At 49.1% G+C, this 19,414-nt stretch overlaps 1 protein-coding gene across 2 annotated transcripts in view; it reads right to left on the bottom strand.

Annotated features, from left to right (window-relative positions):
* TTC7A (tetratricopeptide repeat domain 7A) overlaps positions 1-19,414 on the bottom strand; it is a 124,553-nt gene that overhangs the window by 90,167 nt on the left and 14,972 nt on the right. Inside the window, exon 3 of one of the 2 annotated variants that reach the window (XM_043603319.1) lies at positions 15,142-15,310. In XM_043603319.1, the coding sequence (XP_043459254.1) occupies positions 15,142-15,310 (169 nt within the window). Of the gene's footprint in view, positions 1-13,495; positions 13,710-15,141; positions 15,311-19,414 lie in introns of those variants that run through there. The other variant, XM_043603321.1, reaches the window with a different exon arrangement.

The raw sequence follows: 19,414 nt of genomic DNA, 5'->3' as shown, positions 1-19,414 counted from the left end.
CGAAACCAAAACGAACCCCCCCCCCCAAAAAAAAGGTAAGAAGCCCAGAAGGGAGAGCACTGTTATGCTTATTAGCTGTTAAGCCATAAAGGAAAACAACTATATTTGCATCAGTTTTGGGTTTTTTTTAAGACAAGAAGAAGACTGAATAAACTCTTAGTAATGGGGAGAAAAATCTACAGGGTAAAGATGAGTCAAGATAGAAGAGGGCAGATTCCTAATGACACCGTTTGAGTGCCCTGCCTGAATCTCTACCCCCTGAAACTTCCCAGTATATGAGCCCATAATAACCCCACCCTTTTTAGGGTGAAGTCAGCTTAAAGTGTGTTTTGGTCACATGGGACTAACACACAGACCTGACTAGAGAGTGCAGCCCTGGACTGTTGCTTCCTAATGGGCAGAATCCAGTCGCTCCCACCTTTGTGTCCCACACGGTACTTTACATGCAACAGGTGCTCAGGATGAACTTCCTGGAGGAGCTGTAGGAATAGAACCCCCAACTCTCTCCTGCCCTCCAGCTGATGACCATGCCCTCAACACTTCCCCACCCTTCCTCTTCCTCCCTCATTTTAGGCTTGACCTTTTTTTTTTTTTTAAGTTTATTTATTCATTTTGAGAGCGAGAAATCCCAAACAGGCTCTGCACCATCAGCGTGGAGACCGATTCAGGGCTTGATCTCACAAATTGTGAGATCATGACCCGACCTGAAGCCAAGAGTCGGACGCTTAACCAGCTGAGCCACCTAGGTGCCCCTGTGCTTTACCTCTTGAGGGGATGACCATATCAGCCTCCTAACTGGCCTCCCTGCCTCATGTCTCGTTCTATTCCACCCTGCACACTGTTCCCAGGGTGATCCTTCTAGAATTCCACCACTTCAACCCTCCAGGGATCCCCAGGGCTACAAGGTATGGTCCAAACTCCTGGCACTCCATAACAGGGCCTCTAGGATTCCATCCCTGTTGCCTGCCCAGCCTTGGCTCTCACCATATGCCACAGGCTGAATGTTTGTGTCCTCCACCCCCCAAGTCATATGTTGAAAACCTAGTGCCCAAGGTGATTGTATTAGGAGGCAGGGGTCTTTGGGAGGTGATGAATGGGGTTAATAGCCTTATAAAAAGAGACCCCAGAGATCCACCTCACCCCTTCTGCCACATGATCACACAGCAAGAAGTCAGCAGCCTGCAACCTGGAAGAGGGTCCTCACCATAATCTGACCATGCTGGTGCCCTAATCTCAGACTTCCAGCCTGCAGAGTCATGAGAAATAAACGTCTGTCGTGTTGATGCCACCCAGTCTGTACTTTGTTACAGTAGCCCGAGCTAAGACACCACAACTGCTGCATCCACACCCAACCTCCTGTTTCCAATGCTGACCTTGCTCAAGCCATTCCTCCTGCCTGGGATGCATACCCCTGCCGAATCTCCCAAGTCTACCCAAAATTACCACTCACCTTCTGCCCTGCTGAGGGCTAGCCCCTCCTAATATACCCCGGTATAACCAACTGATCCCTCCTGGGGCCCCAGTCTATGCTTTACATACTCCTGCCCCACCATTTCTTATATTTATTTACTCACATGCATACCCAGCCAGACTGTAAACTTTGAAAGGCATCAACCTTATCACGTTTGCCTTTCTACAAACTGGCACATAGTAGGCATTTAACAAGCCCTGGCCAGCCAGCTGAAGAAATGGCAAGCCTGATCATGTCTGACAAAGTACAAAGTGCCCCGCAAATACAAGGTAAGGAATTACTGTTTTTCTTGGCTAGATCCCAACTCATATGGATTTAGTGACCTTGCCCTCTGCCAGGCTGGGGCGTGAACAGGTCCAAAGGTCGGGGTGACTCGGCCGGGGAGAAGGCAGGCACAGAACGTGGAGGCCCTTGCTCAACACAAATACTCAGTTACCGGTGTCACCGAGGGTCAACGTGCCTCCTGCCAAATGACTCATGACCAGGAGGGGAAGAGAGCACTAAACGGGATAGAGGAAGAGTGGGAGTCCTGGAGGAGACGCAGAAAGCAGGCAGAAGGCAGGTGCCACCGCTCACTGCTGGTGCCGGCCCTGCTTCCTCCTTCCCAGCTACGTACCCTGTCCACCCTGCAGGAAGGTGGTTCAGAGGCTGCCTGGGAGACCAGCTGCAGATGGCAGGAGGGTGTAGCCACTCCAGAAGCCCTAGAGCGGATCTGTCTCGACATGGCCGCTCTGCGGCTCCCCTGAGACACATGCTGCTGGCTGGGTTCCTTCCTGTCCCACAGCTGGGCCCAGACCTGGGATGGATAATGCCAGCCGCTTGGCCTGCTCGGGCTGCCAGTCCCAAGCCTCCACTGGGCTGACCACTACAAAGCGGTGAAATTAGTAACATGTGTCTGTGGGGCCTCTGCTGTCCATTGCTTCATGTGTTCCCTCCACTCCCAGTAGAGGCCTCTCTGCCACGCTTCTCTGGGAATTCTAAGTCCTAGCCTCCTGGAAAACTCACAGCAAAACCACCTCCTCCCGGAGGCCGTCTTAGGCCTCCTGACCTCAGAACCAGTGGAACATTTTACCTGCATCTCTTTTGTGTATGTCTTTTTCCCACCCTGTAACCAGCCTCTCTGCCCGTGCTCTAGGCAGCCAGTGAGAGCATGGCCCGGTGTCTAATGAGTGGATGGACACAGAGCTGCCTGCACACATTCACTTGCACGCTTTCTCCTGCTCTGTTTACAAAATGCTTCTTGCTGAATTCATAACCAAACTGGCATATATTTATACAATGTAACACCACTCAGACCAACAAAAGGACAGACTCTTGATACATGTACAACCTGAATGAATCTCCAAGAAATTGGGTTGTGCAGCAGAAGCCAGATACCAAACAAGTACAATGCTATAGGATTTCAGTTACATGACATTCAAAAAAAAGGCAAAATTATAATCTGTATTAATAGAAACTAACCAGTTATTGGGAGTGGAGAGAGAACCAACTGGAAAAGGGCCTGCAGGAAACTTCTAGGGTAATGGCAATGTTGTCGTTACTGTGGTGTTGGTTATGTGGGTATTTACACTTGTCCAACTCACCAAATCATACACTTAAGATTGGTACACCTCACTGTATAAACATTTATAAAAAATAATGCATATAATGCCTTTTCCAAAGGAAGCAATTGTGACAGCGGAGAACTAAAAGATGGAGGTAGAAGAGCTATGGTCACTAAGGTGGTCCTCTGTGAAATAATTTCCAATATATATAAGACCAAAAAGCTTCCTGGAGCTTGGCAATGGCTTCTCCAAATGAGGGTGATAGTCCAGTCACCCAGTTCTGCCCATAAAAAGGGGCTTCTTGACCTTACCTTTTTTTTTTTTTAAGTTTATTTATTTTGAGAGAGAGAGAGAGAGAGAGAGAGCAGAAGCAGGGGAGGCAGAGAGAGAGAGAGAGAGAGAGAGAATCCCACGTTGACTCCACACTCAGTGTGGAGACCAATGTGGGGTTCCATCTCATGAACCCTAAGATCATGACCAGAGCTGAAGTCAAGAATCAGATGTTTAACCAACTGAGCCGCCCAGGCGCCCTGGGGCTTCTTCATATTTGCTCTTTGACTCCCATGAAGGTCCATTTTCCTGTTCATAAACATCTGATCGAAACCCACTAGAGACTCCAGCCCTTGGGTCCCTTCACCCTCTGCTTGCCCCTTGAGCATTTCTGCACAAGTGGCCAAACCACAACACTAGATCCAAGATGAGACAGACGGGCTGCTCCTGAGCCTGGCCCCACAAGACCCCAGTGGTTGTCACACAGCCCTGTGAGCCGGAAGGAAGCCAGGGGCTGCCAGGAAGCCCAGGGGACCTCCTCTTGATTCCCACTGGCAAAGGTGCCTTTCTGTGAAAACACCCAGCTTTACAAGCCAAGGGAAGGTCCCTTTCAAGAAGAGTGCTTGCTTTTTCACTAAGTCCAAACTTTTGGTTTGGAGGCAAGCTGATCCTGGTTCAGCCCCAGGCTCAACACCCAGGCTGGTCTCTGCCTCCTCAGGCTGAGATGAGTCACCACATCCCAGGCAGGCGCCTTTCCAAGAAGCCCCGCCCTTGGAGCTCTGGGCCCTAGATGCAGAGGTGGAGAGCACAACGGTTTCCTCTGCAATGGAACTTTCCAGTTGGGTGGACTCCTACCTCCCTCCTACCCAGTTGGTCCAAGGGCATCTGGTACCCACAGAAGGCTAAGCCCCAAGTTAGGTACTCTGGGTTTGGGGACGGGAGAGGAAGAAATGCAAGTCATTGCTTCAGCCCTTAGGGAGGGAGCCTCAATGCCAGGTAGGGAAGAACCTTATAAATCACACTCAAACAGCAGGCGACTGCGGGAACGGAAAATGGTGCAGCCACTGTGGCAAACAGTCTGACAGTTCCTCAAAAAATTAAAAACAGAATTACCCTATGAACCTGCAACTCCACTTCTGGGTGTATACCCAAAAGAATTGAAAGGAGGGTCCCAAAGAGATATTTGTACACTCAAGTTCACAGCAGGATTAGTCACAATAGGCAAAATGTGGAAGCAACCCATGTGTTCTTTGATGGATGAATGGTTAAAGAAAATGTGAAATATGCATCCATTGGAATATTATTCAGCTGTAAAAAAGAAGGATATTCCTGGGGTGCCTGGGTGGCTCGGCTAGTTAAGCGTCTGACTTCAGCTCAGGTCATGATCTCACGGTTTGTGGGTTCGAGCCCCGCGTCGGTCTCTGTGCTGAAAGCTCAGAGCCTGAAGCCTGTTTCAGATTCTGTGTCTCCTTCTCTCTCTCTCTGCCTGACCCCCCCCCCCCCCCCCCGTGCTCTATCCCCATCTCTCAAAAATAAATAAACGTTAAAAAATTAAAAAAAAAAAAAAGAAGGATATCCTGCCATGTCACACAGATAAACCTTAAGGACATTATGCTAAGTAAAATAGGCCAGTCACAAAAAGACAAATAGTGTATGATTCTACTTCTTTGAGGAACCTAAAGTTGACAAATTCATAGACACAGAAAATAGAACAGCAGTTGCCAGAAGTTGCAGAGAAGGGCAAATGGGGAGACGTTTGGTGGGTACAGAGTTGGGGTTTCCCAAGATAAAGAGTTCTGGAGACTGGTTGCACAACAATGTGAATATATGTAACACTGCTGTACTGTATGTACACTTGCAGATGATTAAGATAGTGAATTTTATATCATGTGTATTCGATCACAATGAAAAATAAAATCTTTAAAAGATAGTTAAGATGCTAAATTTAGATTATATATATTTTATCAATTTTTTAAAAATTTCTTTTTAATGTTTATTTTTTAGGGAGAGAGGGAGAGAGGGAGAGAGAGAGGCAGAGAGACAGAGTAGAGGGGTGGTGCAAGGGGGAAGAGACACAGAATCTGAAGGAGGCTCCAGGCTCTGAGCTGTCAGCACAGAGCCCGACACAGGGCTGAACTCACAGACCGCGAGATCACGACCTGAGCCAAAGTCAGGAGCTCAACCGACTGAGCCACCAGGAGCCCCTATATTTTACTAATTTTTTAACCTACAGTGTTATATTAGTTCCGGGTGTACAATAGTGATTTAACACTTCCACACATCGCTTGGTGCTCATCACACGACAAATACACTCCTTAATCTCCATCACCATTTCACCCATTCCCTGTAACCATCAGTTTGCTCTCTATAGTTAAGAGTCTAGTTTTTGGTTTGTCTCTCTCTGTTTTTTCCTTTGCTCATTCTTTATGTTTGTTTCTTAAATTCTACATATGAGTGAAATCATATGGTATTTGTCTTTCTTTGTTTTATTTCGCTTAGCATTATACTCTCTAGCTCCATCCATGTTGTTGCAAATAATGAGATTTCATTCTTTCTTATGGCTGAATAATATTCCATTGTGTATATATACACCACATATCCTTTTCCATTCATGGACACTTGGGCTGTTTCTTTATCTTGGCTATTGGAAATAATGCTGCAATAAACACAGGGGTGCATGTATCCCTTTGAATTAGAGCTTCTGTATTTTCTGAGGAAATATCAAGTAGCATGATTACTGGATCATAGATTGGGTAGTTCTGTTTTTAACTTTTTGAGGAACCTCCATACTGTTTTCCACAGTGGCTGCACCAGTTTGCATTCCCACCAACAGTGAAAAAGGGTTCCCCTTTCTCCGCATCCTCACCAACACCTGTTGGTCCTTGTGTTGTTGAGTTTAGCTATTCTGACAGGTGTGAGGTGATAGGTCATTATGGTTTTGATTTGCATATCCCTGATTATGAGTGATGTTGAGTATCTTTTCATGAGTCTGTACATTTTACCAATTTAAAAAAACGAAAAAAAAGGAAAGTGGACAACTTGACTCCATGCACCCGTCTCCAAAAAGTGGATCCACTAACTTTACTTCTAAGAATTTATCACTAAAAAATTAATGACATAAGCAAAAATTTAGTTTGAAAGATATCTACCATAGCACTATTTATAATGGCAAAAAGATGAAATTTAACCTAGAGGTCCCATAACAGGAGACAAGCTTGCTAAACTGCAATAGATTCTAACAATGCGTTGCAGTTAAGCTTTAAACAGTGATGTAGATATGTAGTGGGAAATGGCTCATAAAATACTCACTTTAGAAAAGAGATTATAAAGTATGATTGTATGAACTTATTTTTGTTCTTTAAAAAGCCACATATAAACCTATAGGAAAAAAGACCAGAAGGATACAACCCAAAATGTTTATAGAGATCTTAGTCTCCATTTCCTGAAACACAAAGTGGGATTACCACCGATGCCCAACTCACACGGGCCGTGAAATTGAAATTAGACGGTATTATATAGATTAGCATGCATGTTCTCAGAGAATGTTAAGTGAGGCTCACAGTGATCTCTCTGGAAGGGATCTGGTCCTTCCCTAGAATGACAGATGAAACCTCTAATTCAAGAAGAGATTCCTTCCAACACCCCTCAGTTAAAAGCGCCAGAGTCCAAACTAGATCCAGGTCTTCTGGCTTCAATACTGTCTGCTGTCTCGGCCCAGACTCCCTATGTATGTCTCCCCCTACCTGCCATGCCCCCAAGTGTTCCCAAACCTCAGGCTTCTGGCCAGCCCCTGGTGGCTGCAGTGAAGCTGTCCACTCTGCAAGGGGATGGGCCCCTCAAATGCACCCCTCACAGCCTTGCCTGCACTCCACACCCCCAGCCCAGGAAAGAACTCAGTGAAGGCCAGGTACACACACAATGAACACACCCAGCCTCCTTCCAAGATGCCCCAACAGCACTCCTCTCCCTCTGGAAGCCCGGACTGTGGACTGCAGTCTAGGGACAGAGCAGCGGTACTGACAGTGCTGACCTGCTTCCCCACAGGGCAAGCGACCCATGCCCCTTTGAGAAGGAAGCCAAAATCAATAGCTAATTCCTGCCATACCCGGACTTAAAAAAACAAAAACAAAAAAACCCCCAAACCAAATATGCCATCATGTCCTGCCCTAGGAGAAGCTTGGTGTTTTTATTTTCAAATTCTAATAAGCCACAAGTTCCCAGGTGAGACCAGAATAGCCTGGGGTTGCAGTGACCAAAAGAGGACAGGAGAAAAAAAAAAAAAAAAAAAAAAAAAAGAAAGAAAGAAAAGAAAAAAGAAAACAAATACTCAAGAAGTGAGAAGAGAATTTGCAGATCATAATTCTCACAGCTGCTAAGTGTTTTTTTTTTTTTTGTTTGTTTGTTTGTTTACATTTTTACTTTCCACAGCCTGTTCACCACTTAGCACCTAGCTGCAGTATTTTGGGAGAACTGGGGCCATTTTTCTCCATAGTCAGGCCAATCTTCTACCGGTCAGCCTGTGAGCAAGCCTGTCCAGAGCATGGACTGTGGCCTCCCTGGTGCTGGGCTGCAAGCAAGAGGGGAAAAGGGCAGGACTCGTGGCTTTTCAGGGAAATGGGGAGTCATTCCTCCCTCACACCTTACCACACTGAGCTAGTGCTGGAGAACTGGAAGTGACACAGGCCTGAGGGGAGAGGCAGCTGTTTGCCATGGAACAGTCCTGAGAGGTGGACAGTGATGCCGTGGCTTGTGGGGCTGAACCGGGTAAGCTTGAGATATTGAAAGTGCAGGCCCTGAAGCTCCTGCATGCCCATCAAAGCATGGTGACCCAGGAATAAAGTTCTAGAACACCAGCAAGAAGACCCCCTGAACTTTACTGCAAGGCTCTCATGCTCAGTCATTCCTGGCACCACCACCCCTTGCCCCCCACTAAACAAGTCACCTCCATTTCTCCTGGGGCTTCTCTTTGGACTTCTCCTTTACCTGGAAGGCACCTCTTCTACTCCTCTGCAGATAATTCCTCCCTAAGTTCAGGTTCACCTCCAAGCTAACCAGGAAAAACTCCAAATAGCTCCATTCATTTTCCTCTCTCTGCAGCAGAGTGGTTCAATCCCCAAGTACTTTTGGGGTATCAGGGATGACCCCAAAAGCTGGAGTCAGAGAGAGCCAAGTTCACATCCTGACATGGTCACTAGTGGTGTTACCCGAGGTGAGTCAGTTCTGCCTGAGCTCTGGGATTCTGCCCTCCATACCTTTCACCTACTGTGGTTAACAGCACACTGATTTTCCTTTGAGGAACCATTCCTCCAACTCAGTCCACCAGATTCAGGTGGAAATCACACCCCTGGCACCAACCCAGAGGTTTGATGCTGGTCACTGTAACTGATTCCAGGGTAGGCACGAGATGGAGTCAGGTCAATGAGGCACTCTCTCCTCCTGAGGCTGTAAGTGCTATGCACAGAACCACGTAAACCTGGAGGTGCTAAGACATCAACACATGGAGCCCCTAGATCCAGCTCTGCCTGATGCCACCTATCTCCAATGACTTTCTAGTTACATGGGGTCATACGTTTCCAGTGCCTCCCTCCTTTTTGTTGTTGCTTTTCCAGCTAGTTGGAGTTACATTTTTGTCATTACAACCCTAAGCCTGGTTATATGGAAACTGACCCCCAGAAGCATGATGATGTCAGAGGGCACAATTTCTGAAAGGCAAGCCTGGCTGACTTAAGGTCAGATACGAGAGTGAGGACTGACCATCTCACAATTAAGAAACTGGAATTCTAGATACATAGCAGCAGTAGTGCCCATTGAAATGCAGCCTATTTTGTCTTGAGGTGAAGGCTGGAGCTTTAGGGCATCTGGTAGAAACATTTCAGGATATTGGCCTATGTTGGATACTTCTTAGGGTCCACAGCGAGGTCTACAAAAAGGGCAAGCTTTACTCCTGGCAATCCCTCTGGACGATGCAGCTTTGCCAGGGGCCCTTTTTAACCTGCGGACAACAATCCAAGGTGGCCAACAGTCAAGTCTGATAAGCAGGGTTGGAAATTTTCTGCTCCTGGAGATAGGGAGACCAGACCGTATCAAGAGCTAAGGCTGTGGCCTGGGAAAGGCCTGATCCACCCCCACCCCCCACCCCCAGGATCTCACAAGGATCCTGTGCTGTGGCTCTCATGTGCTGCTACAGAGCCAGATGCAGCTTGAGGGCAAGAGGTGTGAGCACCCCTCAGCCCAGCCTATTGCTTACCCATTAAACTGAGGGCTGGGGGCTGAGAGGGGCCCTGAGGCCTATGCAGAGACAGAAACCACTGGGCCTGGCTCTAGAGCCAAGGGCTCTGTCTGAGTCAACAAAATCTCTGGCTCTAGGTTCTTACCCATGGAGATGATCTGATGCCAAATGTCCAAAGGCTTATTACTAGGTTGCTCTAGAGAGCCTTTGAGCCAGACAGATCCCAACCCTGGCAAAAACAAAGCCTCAGACCGCTCAACGTGTAAGGCGATCCCAGGTGTGTGACCCCCATTTGGAAGTGGGCTGCTAAGGAGCTGCAGCCCCAGAGGGGACTTTGCAAATGCCCTTCTCAGGTGTCAAGGCAGAGAACAGAACTGGGGGTAGCCACATGGCTGGGGCACCCAGGCCAGGCAGGAAGTCCAATGTCCTGCCCCCAATAGGCTGCAGAAATAAGCTACAGACTAGCCACCTCTGGAGTAATTTCCATTTCCTGATTTTTCCAAACCATAAACTCCACTAATGCTGTGGCCTGTTGAGTCAGGGACTGGACAGGAAAGAGAGGCACCAGGTAGCTTGTGACTCATCGGTCTTGCCATAGTTACTACCTGCTTAGCTCCTCCTCCAGAGAAGCTGCTTCTCCCAGAGCCACATCACACCAGAAGCAGGCTTTGCTCAACTGACTGCCACTCCCTCAAGGGAAGGGAGCCCTACTGTTCATCTTGGCAACCCTGGCAGGTGCTGGCAAATTTTACTTTTTCCTGTAAGACATAGAGCCAAGGACCTTGAGGGGTATAATGGCCAGGGGCCAGATGCCTGGCAGGAGGAACATACTGACTTCTAACCGGGGAGACTCGGTCAAGGTCCAAATGAGCTTGAAGGAGAAAAAGAATGCCACAGGCTGCAGTTATACACAAGGGAAGCCTCCTGGTGGAAGATACACCTGAACTGCACCTAAAGGGAGTGTTAGGGCTATCTCTGTGTGTACAAAAGGGGCATGCTGGGCAAGAGCAGTGGCTCAAGAAAAGGTAAAGGGACAAAACTCTGCACACCATGTTGGACACCAGGTGGAGACCTCATTCAGCTGAAATGTGAGTGGCTCCAGGAAGGGAGAAGAGGCAGAGAAGACTGGGGTTGCAGAAGGAATGACCACCTGTCCCCCCAGGGCTTCAAGTTCAGCAGAAAGACAGGGCTGGGAGCCATGAGCAGGCAGAATCAAATGAGCAGGCTCTGCCTAGGGCTTCGTGAGGGTGGGCAGCACCGCAGACTGGCCCTCTGAGAAGGGCCTCGAAACCAAATTATTCTACATTTAAAAAACATTTTTTTTAAGTGAATTTGTTTATTTTGAGGGAGAGGGTGTGCACATGCATGCTTGCGTGCAAGTGGGGGAGGGGCAGAGTGCGACAGGGAGAGACAGGGTTTGATCCTACGACAGTGAGATTGTGACCCGAGCCAGTATCACGAGTTGGACACTTAACTGACTGAGCCATCCAGGTACCCCTGGACTGTTTTTTTAATACAAACTAAATGGAAGATGTTCCCTTGAAACAAACCAAGATGGTGGTGGGGCAATGCCACCAAAAATAGATGTCTACCATCTGTACCTGGAATGGGCTGGGAACATTTCCTTTCCCAGGGCTTTCCCCTGGTCTGACATGCTTGGTCAGGGGATGGTGCGCTGGCAGAAGTCACACTGGAGCCACTGCAGGGCCTAAGGAACAGAGTGGTAGAGGGGCAGACTTCTCACTCTGGGCCAAGGTAACCAATGTTGACATATAAAAGGAAGTTTTCTGAACAATCTGCCTACCAACAGCACTGCCCTGGGTTGCTTCCACACTAAGCAGACCCACGGGACAGTGATACAGGGCTTCACTGGTGGCTGCAGCTCCTAGCCAGCCCAGGGCTGATGGAGGCCAGGAGAGGTAGAAGCCCCCCATCTGTCCAAGGCCCAGTTAGGCCCCCCGTGGACTACTCTCAGGAACAGAACAACAGTGTGCCCACAGGCATCGTTCCTCCTGGCTGGCCCCTGGATTCTGCAGTAACTGGCAGGACCTTCTCCTTTCTCAGGGCTCTGTGCACTGCCTGTAGTCTCATCTGTGTGAACCCGTTCTGGAGGTAACTGCAATCTGCTCCCCAGGTGGGGTCCTCTGTCACAGGCAGGATACAAGCTTGAGAGACAACCACCCAGCCATCAATCTAAGCTCCGCTGCTTACAGGTTGCAAGTCTCTGTTTCTTCAACCCTAGAGTAGGCGTAACAATTACCCACCCCCCCCACCTTATAGAGTAGAGATGAAGATGAATTCCGTTACAGAAGCTGGAGGGTCACGTAACCCCCATGCAATATACACACGTATGCAAGTACTGTTTCTGCATTTCAGCAAGAGACACCCAAGACCACTGCAAGAGGGTGTCTAGAGCCCTCCCTGAGAATCAGAAAGCATTTTCCAGTCTCACCTACATCCCCTTGACTTCAGAGGAAGGCCTAGTCCTTGTGACTGATGCTTCAGAAGGACACATAACCAGATCACTCTGCCCTGAAGCAGAAAGTGGGTGAGTTGAGTGTATTTTTATGTCTTTGGGGGCTGGGAGGGGGGTGCAGTGAAGAGACCCCAAGCCTGTTCCTGACTCCTCTAACAAGACCAGGAGCTCCACTGGAGATACCCATACATGCACCCCCACTGAGCCTCCAGGCCCCGTGACACATGGCCCCATCCTCCTTCCTCCAGACAGGTGTGCCAAGAAAACTCCCTGTCCCACTGGATGGCACCAAGTGGAACCATGAAGCAGAAGCCAGTGCAAAACAGTAAATAAACTGTGGTGTAATGGCCTGGCCAGACAACACTTGGGATTAGGGAAGGCAGGCTCCTGGGGGGGTGGCTACCTGGAGACAGGACCTAAAGCTGTAAGGCTGCCTCGGGTAGAGGATTCTAGTTCAAACAAAGATGACTACTGTCCTGGGTAAGGACGCTCCACTTCATCAGCCTTGACTTCCTCATCTGTAACATGGGGAAGACTGGCCTAGACTGCTTCTGTCACTGCTCTCAGTCTAGGCTTCTGAGCAGCACTACCATGGGGGAATCTACAAGCTCTGGCTGCCCGGGTTCAAATCCCAGCTCTGCTATTCCCATGAAATCCACGAGTCTCTTCACCTCATCAACTGTAACTCCTCGTCTATAACAAGGGAATGAAGAGAACACCCAATGAGGCCTATTTACTACTGTGTGGATTCAGTGAGGGTGTACCCGGCATGGAGTGAGGGATTAATAACTATTATCATTCTGTGAATTCTGTGGCCTCCTGCCACCACCATCCTTTCTATGGACTGAATGTTTGTGTCTCCCCCCAGCTCATGTTGCATGTAGTCCTAATCCCCAGTGTGTTGGTATTTGGAGATGGTGCCCTCGGGAGATAGAGTTAGATGAGGTCATGAGGGTGGGGACCTTGTGATGGGACTGGTGACTTTATAAGAAGAGAAGAGAAAGAGATGGAAGAAAAGCCATGTGAGGGCACAGCAAGAAGGTGGCCATCTTCAATCCAAGCAGAGAGCCCTCCCAGATACCAACCCTGCTAGGACCTGGATCTTGGATTTCCCAGCCTCCAGAACTCTGAGAAATAAATTTCTGCTGTTTGAGCCACACAGTCTAAGGTACTTTGCTATGGGAGCCCAGCAGATTAAGACAACCCCATGACCAGCCATCCCCGTCCCCTTCTCTCTGCATGGGGCAACCCACCAGGTACCCCCAAACCCAGGAAAATCAACATCATGCACACCCTGGAGACCTCATGCATGATCTCAAGCATACACAGGGTCAGGTAAAACTCAGCACGCCAAGCAGCAGGTAGGGCACAGGCATTGCAACAGGACAGGACGGACAAGCAGAGAGGAGACAGGTGTGTGGGAGGCCATGTGCAGTCAGCGAGGGGCGGGGAGCTAGCACACGCCACGACCAAGCAGCCCACGCCAGTGGCGCTTGGCTCCTTACCTCCCCTGCAGGACCTCTGACCACCAGGACTGTGTTCCCCCAAGAAGCTGGAGGCGTGCTGGAAAGAGTAGAGAGCAGAAGACAGGGAGCAGTAGGTAGAGCCAGGTCTACAGGAAAAAGTGCTGGAAAGGGCCCCCGGGGAAGGGTGTTAGGTTTGGGGAGTCCATGGCAGAGTGGTTTTCAAGAGGCCCAAAAGACCCAAAAACTAAATGAAAAACACCCCCAAGACCAGCCTATGCTGGGGCACAGAGAAAGGGACAAGAGAGCCAAGGAAGAAGACCCCCACATACTGGATTAACCTAGATGGCCACCTGTCCTCCTACATGCTGGTGTTGCATCTGTCCTGGGTGACAATCTCAGCAGACTTCCTGGGAGGTTGTGAATAGTCTCTCTAAAGGGAAAGGGACCCTGGGGTGGACAAATAGCTCTCAAGAAACCCAGGAGCCAGAGTCAAAGGAGGCCATGCTCTGCAAAGATGTCCCCTGGGATCCAAAGGAGACAGAGTGGAGTTTCCAATCCTGGTTCCACCACAAATCTCTGGGCAACTCTGGACAAGGTACATAGCCTCCCTGGGCTTCAGTTTCCCCATATACAAGATGGAGAGAATGTCCCTATCTACAACAGAGAAGAAGGTGACACTCTACCATCTCAAACATCCAATCTCCATATGGCCATAAGCATGTCTAGACTTTTCTTGGGGCTGGTTTGTGCTGGAATAAGGAGATGACCAAACATCTAACATTCCTGACAACCATCTGGGCAGAGCGGGGGGGGGGGGGGTTCCTGGGACACCGCACTGCCACTGAGGGCCATCCCTCAGGTGCTGTGACCCTAGGGTTCATGGATCCAGGGAAGAAGAAGCCTGAAGCACAAAGTCTGGGCTCAGGCTTTTACTAACATGTAACCCCTTCAGGGTCAGTTCAATGGCACTAAACAGTGCCCCAGGTGAGCCATCATCCACAGCTCCATATCATGGAATTTCTCCATCACTGACCCTGTGTGCCTGGGTCCTCACCACAACACCCCTTACTCTGGGAACTGGTTCTGACCTGCCCATCACTGATCTCTGGGCCACTCACAGGTGCCCAACAAATACCCAAGGAGGGACAGGCTGCTCTATACCACAGAGCATCTGATCTGTAGCCAATGTCAGTCCCCAGCACCAGCCTGACGACGGGATGGCATTGTTTTTAAGCCTTTCTCAACATCATGACCCAGCTGATTCCTCTTGGTTATGGTAACCCTGTGAGGGCAGGTATTACAATTCTGTTTCACACATAAGTCAGCTGAGGCCAGGAAAGGTGAAGTGGTAATTTGCCCAAGGGCGTGCAGCTGGGTGGCTAGTGATTGACGGAGCCAAGGCGAGAACCTGAGGCTCCTCATATCTGGCCTGGTGGCTGCCGTCAGTCAGCATGGGCTGGTGTGGCTGGTTGCCGCTGGTGTCCACCTGGCTGGTTAGCGCCCAGGTACGACTAGGGGTCACGTATCTTGAACGCTGATCCTGCAGGCCAACTGTCAATATAGCATCTGCTCTCCTACAGCTAACAAATGCTCTTGGCACAGGGGGCCAGGGTGTAAGGAGCTGAACATGGTGGAGGGGAGCCATGGCTTGTGCCCTCTAGGGCCCCAGCTGCATCCCCACCTACCTTTGATGACAAAGGCCTCTGCCAGCAGCCGCATCTGATACAGTGGCTTGTTCTCCATGGACATGTCATCAATCCCAGCCCGTGCATACATACTGATAGCATCTCGGTATGAGCCCTCCACATAGTGCAGCTTGCCCTGAATCAGCATGGCCTCACACAGGTACTGTGGCTAAAAGGATAAAAAACACATTAGCAGGCTTCTGCCTCAAGGCCTCCCCACCCCATCCCCACCCCCACCAGGTACCCTGGGATGGACCCCCACCCCATCCCACTGAGCCATGACGACTTGCCTAAGACCCTCCTCAGAACTCCCCTCTTCCTCCAGGAAGCCCCCCTAGTCCTCAGTACATGTGACGTCCCTCTTCTCTCCACACCTGCAGTCTGTGGGCTACACTATGGCTCTCACTGAAATCCTTACACGAGTGCCCAATTATTTCCTGTGTGTGTGTCCTAATGCCCCCAACCAGACCACAGGCAGCTTGCAGACTGGGCTCTGTCTTCTGTCTCCTGAAGCCCCAGAGGCTTCGGCCCAAGGTTGGTGCTCAGGAATTCAGGCATTTGTTCTCAACAAAAGTAGGGAGTCAAGGACCCAACCAAATTTTGTGGGGCCTAAAGCTCACATAACTGGGGGGTCCTCTTTACATGCATATCTGTACAAATATACAGTGAGGGGAAAGGCCTTGGAAAGAGGCTGTGCAGGTAAGGGGCCAGCCACTGAAGCCCCACCTGCAACAGCAGGACCTCTGTGGTAAGAAGGGTCCTGTCAGCAGTGGGACAGGAAGGCAGGAGAGCCAAGGCCTGCTGGGCCACCGTCCTCATCTCAAGTGCAGAATCAAGTGCCTGAATTCAAAGCCAGTTGGTTTCTTCCTTTTCTTTTTCCAGTACTGCTAATGCCCAAATCTTCAACCCCATACAAGGACTCTTGGGGCCTCCCTCAGGAGGTCTGCTCAGCCCTGCCCCAAAGTCCTGTTCTTGGACATGTACCCAGCTCCCCTCCAAGATCTCCCGCTTTCCATGGCCATTTGCTCTAGCCCTCGGCCTCCATCTCTGCGCTCAGCTGGCCCCACCACCCCTTTGGGCCAGGCTCTGGACACTGCCCCTACCACCCAGCAGCAGCTCTGTCCATAAAGCTCCTTGGACATGCAGTGCTGGCTCCTACCTCGGGCCTCTGTGCTACCCCTGCTTCCCTTCAGGGAGATTGGAGTCTGGGGAACCTGTAGCCCCAGGGAAAGCCTCCACCACTCCCCACCACCTACTGCCCTCTCAGAAGCCAGTTAAGAGATACGGAGCACATCAAAGCCAAATTCTTCTTCTGCACCGGTGTTTTGGTCATTATAAACACACATTTTCCCCTTGCCTTTGCTCACACAGCTCCCTATCTGGAACAGTCTCCCCCCACTTCCCCCTTGGTCTATCTGGATCTTCTTCCATCCTTTGGGAACTTGCTCCCGACCCACCTCTTCCTAAGAAGCCTCCCTGAGTACCAGAGGGCTCTGTCTGCTGAACTGCTAGAGTGCCTCCACCAAGTGGACCCACTCAGCCCCTGTATGCCTGACCTGCTCCGACTATCGGTCAACTCTCTGAGGCTGAATTTTTCAAGTGCATTTGCTAGTCACCCAAACAGGCCACCCACTCTTTATGCTAGGGCCACAAATGACACACTCCCAGAGCCTCGGGACCCATGGTCCCTCCTAGCTGGGCAAAGATACTGCTGTTCCCCATGTTGGTTTCGAGCCACGGGCACATTTTCTCATTGCTGAGGCTAATTTAATTTACACCATCGGTGAGAGCGAGATAACAATTAACAACCACCCTCACCTCCCATCACAGCAATGCCAACAGCATCAGAGCAATGCGAGTCCAGAAAAGAGTTTTGAACTTTTCTTTGGAAAGGAGCTAGATAAATACAGGGCATGAGTCATCATTTTTCTTTTAATTTTTATTTATGTATTTATTTATTTATTTATTTATTTATTTATTTATTTAAAGAGAAAGAGTGCAAGAGGGGGAGGGGCAGAGGAAAAGAGAATCTTTTTTTTTTTAATTTTTTTTTTTAACGTTTATTTATTCTTGAGACAGAGAGAGACAGAGCATGAACGGGGGAGGGGCAGAGAGAGAGGGAGACACAGAATCGGAAGCAGGCTCCAGGCTCTGAGCCATCAGCCCAGAGCCTGACGCGGGGCTCGAACTCACAGACCGCGAGATCGTGACCCGGGCTGAAGTCGGATGCTCAACCGACTGAGCCACCCAGGCGCCCCAGAAAAGAGAATCTTAAAATAAATTTTTTTAAATGTTTATTTTTGAAAGAGAGAGAGAGAGAGAGAGAGACAGACTGCGAGCAGGGGAGGGGCAGAGAGAGAGAGAGAGAGGGAGACATAGAATCTGAAGCAGGGTCTAGGCCCTGAGCTGTCAGCACAGAGTCTGACGTGGGGCTCAAACCCACCAACTGTGAGATCATGACCTGAGCTAAAGTCAGATGCTCAACTGACTGAGCCACTCAGGTGCCCCAGAAGAGAGAGAATCTTAAGCAGGTTCCATGCCTGCTCAAGCCCGATGCAGGGCTCGATCCCCCATCTCTGGGATCATGACCTGAGCCGAAATCAAGAGTCAGACACTTAGCTGACTAAGCCACCAGGCACCCCACATACTACTTTTAATATTTCATTTTGCCTAATCAACATCAAGTTCTTGGCTTTGGTGTGGATAATGGTGAATATCTCAGTGTTATTGGTGACTATGGATGTCTTCAGTTAATAGAGCATGGTAAAATTTGTTCTTCCTAAATGTGATTTGGCATACAAACAGTTTTCATAATAATATACATGGATGGCTATTCAGCCAATGCAGAGAATGAAATATTGGCATGGGGAAAGCTCCAGGTAAAAGTTCTTGTCAAATGGATGCAAGGACTCTGATTAGAACCTATGTGTGTGCAAATGTGTTTGTTAATGCACAGAGAAAGGCATGTGGGACATAACACCAAATGATGACCAGCGCTTAACTCGGGTTGGGAGTGGGGGTGGGGCTGGCAAACAAAAACTTTTACTTCAAACTACTTGTTTATTTAATGACTTTTTACCAGTGAGTCCGAGTCATTTTTTACTTTAAAAACAATTTTTAAATATTTAATGGAGTCTGGCAAGGGAAACTATTAAAAGGGGTCTTGATGGGAAAAGCCTGGGACCCACCAATCAAGTGCAGCCTCTTTGATTGGCAGATGAGGAACCGGAGGGCCCAAGAGGTCAGAAGACATGCTCTAGGTCAAACAGTTGGTTTAGTCCAACACAAAACCTCCCAGAGCTACCATAATCCCTGCTCAGGAATCTAAAGACAAGATCGTTAGACTTCCAAGACACTTCCCCCACAGAAAAAGTCCCACACTTCTTGGCCTAGTCTTTCAGTCCCCGCTCACTGGCCCCAAAGTCCCTCTGTCACCTCATTTCTCACCATTCCCTTTTGCTCCTGCTAAGGGACATATTTGAATGAGAATCTAATAAGAGAAACCATTAAATTATACACTGCTTCCTTCTTGGAATGTCCTATCCTATCTCTATATGTCAATACCCTCCCCTCTTCAAGGTCTAGACCCTCCCACCCCCCACGAAGAGTCCAATTCTAATGCCACCATCACCCCAGGCTGACTCCCCACCTCACCCCAGGGAGTATCCCCCTTGAACTTGCCTCCTCATGTACACTAATCATGTAGCATGTGTCACAGTCCATCTAGGACAATTTGCCAATAAGACTTATTTTCCTGGGGGCACCTGGGGAGCTTAGTTGGTTAAGGGTCTGACTTTGGCTTAGGTCATGATCTCACAGTTTGTGAGCTCGAGGCCCGCCTAGGGCTCTCTGCTGTCAGCGCATAGTCTGCTTCGGATACTCTGATCCCCTCTCTCTCTCTGCCTCTCCCCCCCTCACTCTCTCTCTCGAAAATAAATAAACATAAAAAAAAAAAAAGACTTATTTTCCCAGTAAACCTGCAACCTCCCTGAGGGCAGGGTCCATGTTGAATCAGTACATCTTTATTGCCCTCATAGTATAATGCCTTGCATAGAGTCGGTTACCATAAAATGTTTAAGTCAGAAAGTATATTACTTTGGAATATCTCTTCAAAAATCACGTCCTCTTTGGGTCTCTAATCACATACCCATACTTCTATTATAGCTCAGGATACACTGTAATCTAGAATGGTCCCAAACTTTAATGCACACATGAATCACCAGGAGAGCTTGTTGAAACAAAGACTCTGTTCCAGATTTTGCACTCCCCAGAT

Source organism: Prionailurus bengalensis, chromosome A3 (assembly GCF_016509475.1).
Source record: "Prionailurus bengalensis isolate Pbe53 chromosome A3, Fcat_Pben_1.1_paternal_pri, whole genome shotgun sequence".
Lineage (NCBI taxonomy): Eukaryota > Metazoa > Chordata > Mammalia > Carnivora > Felidae > Prionailurus > Prionailurus bengalensis.
The sequence above is the reverse complement of the archived record's forward strand: the minus strand, read 5'-3'. Positions and strand labels throughout refer to the sequence as shown.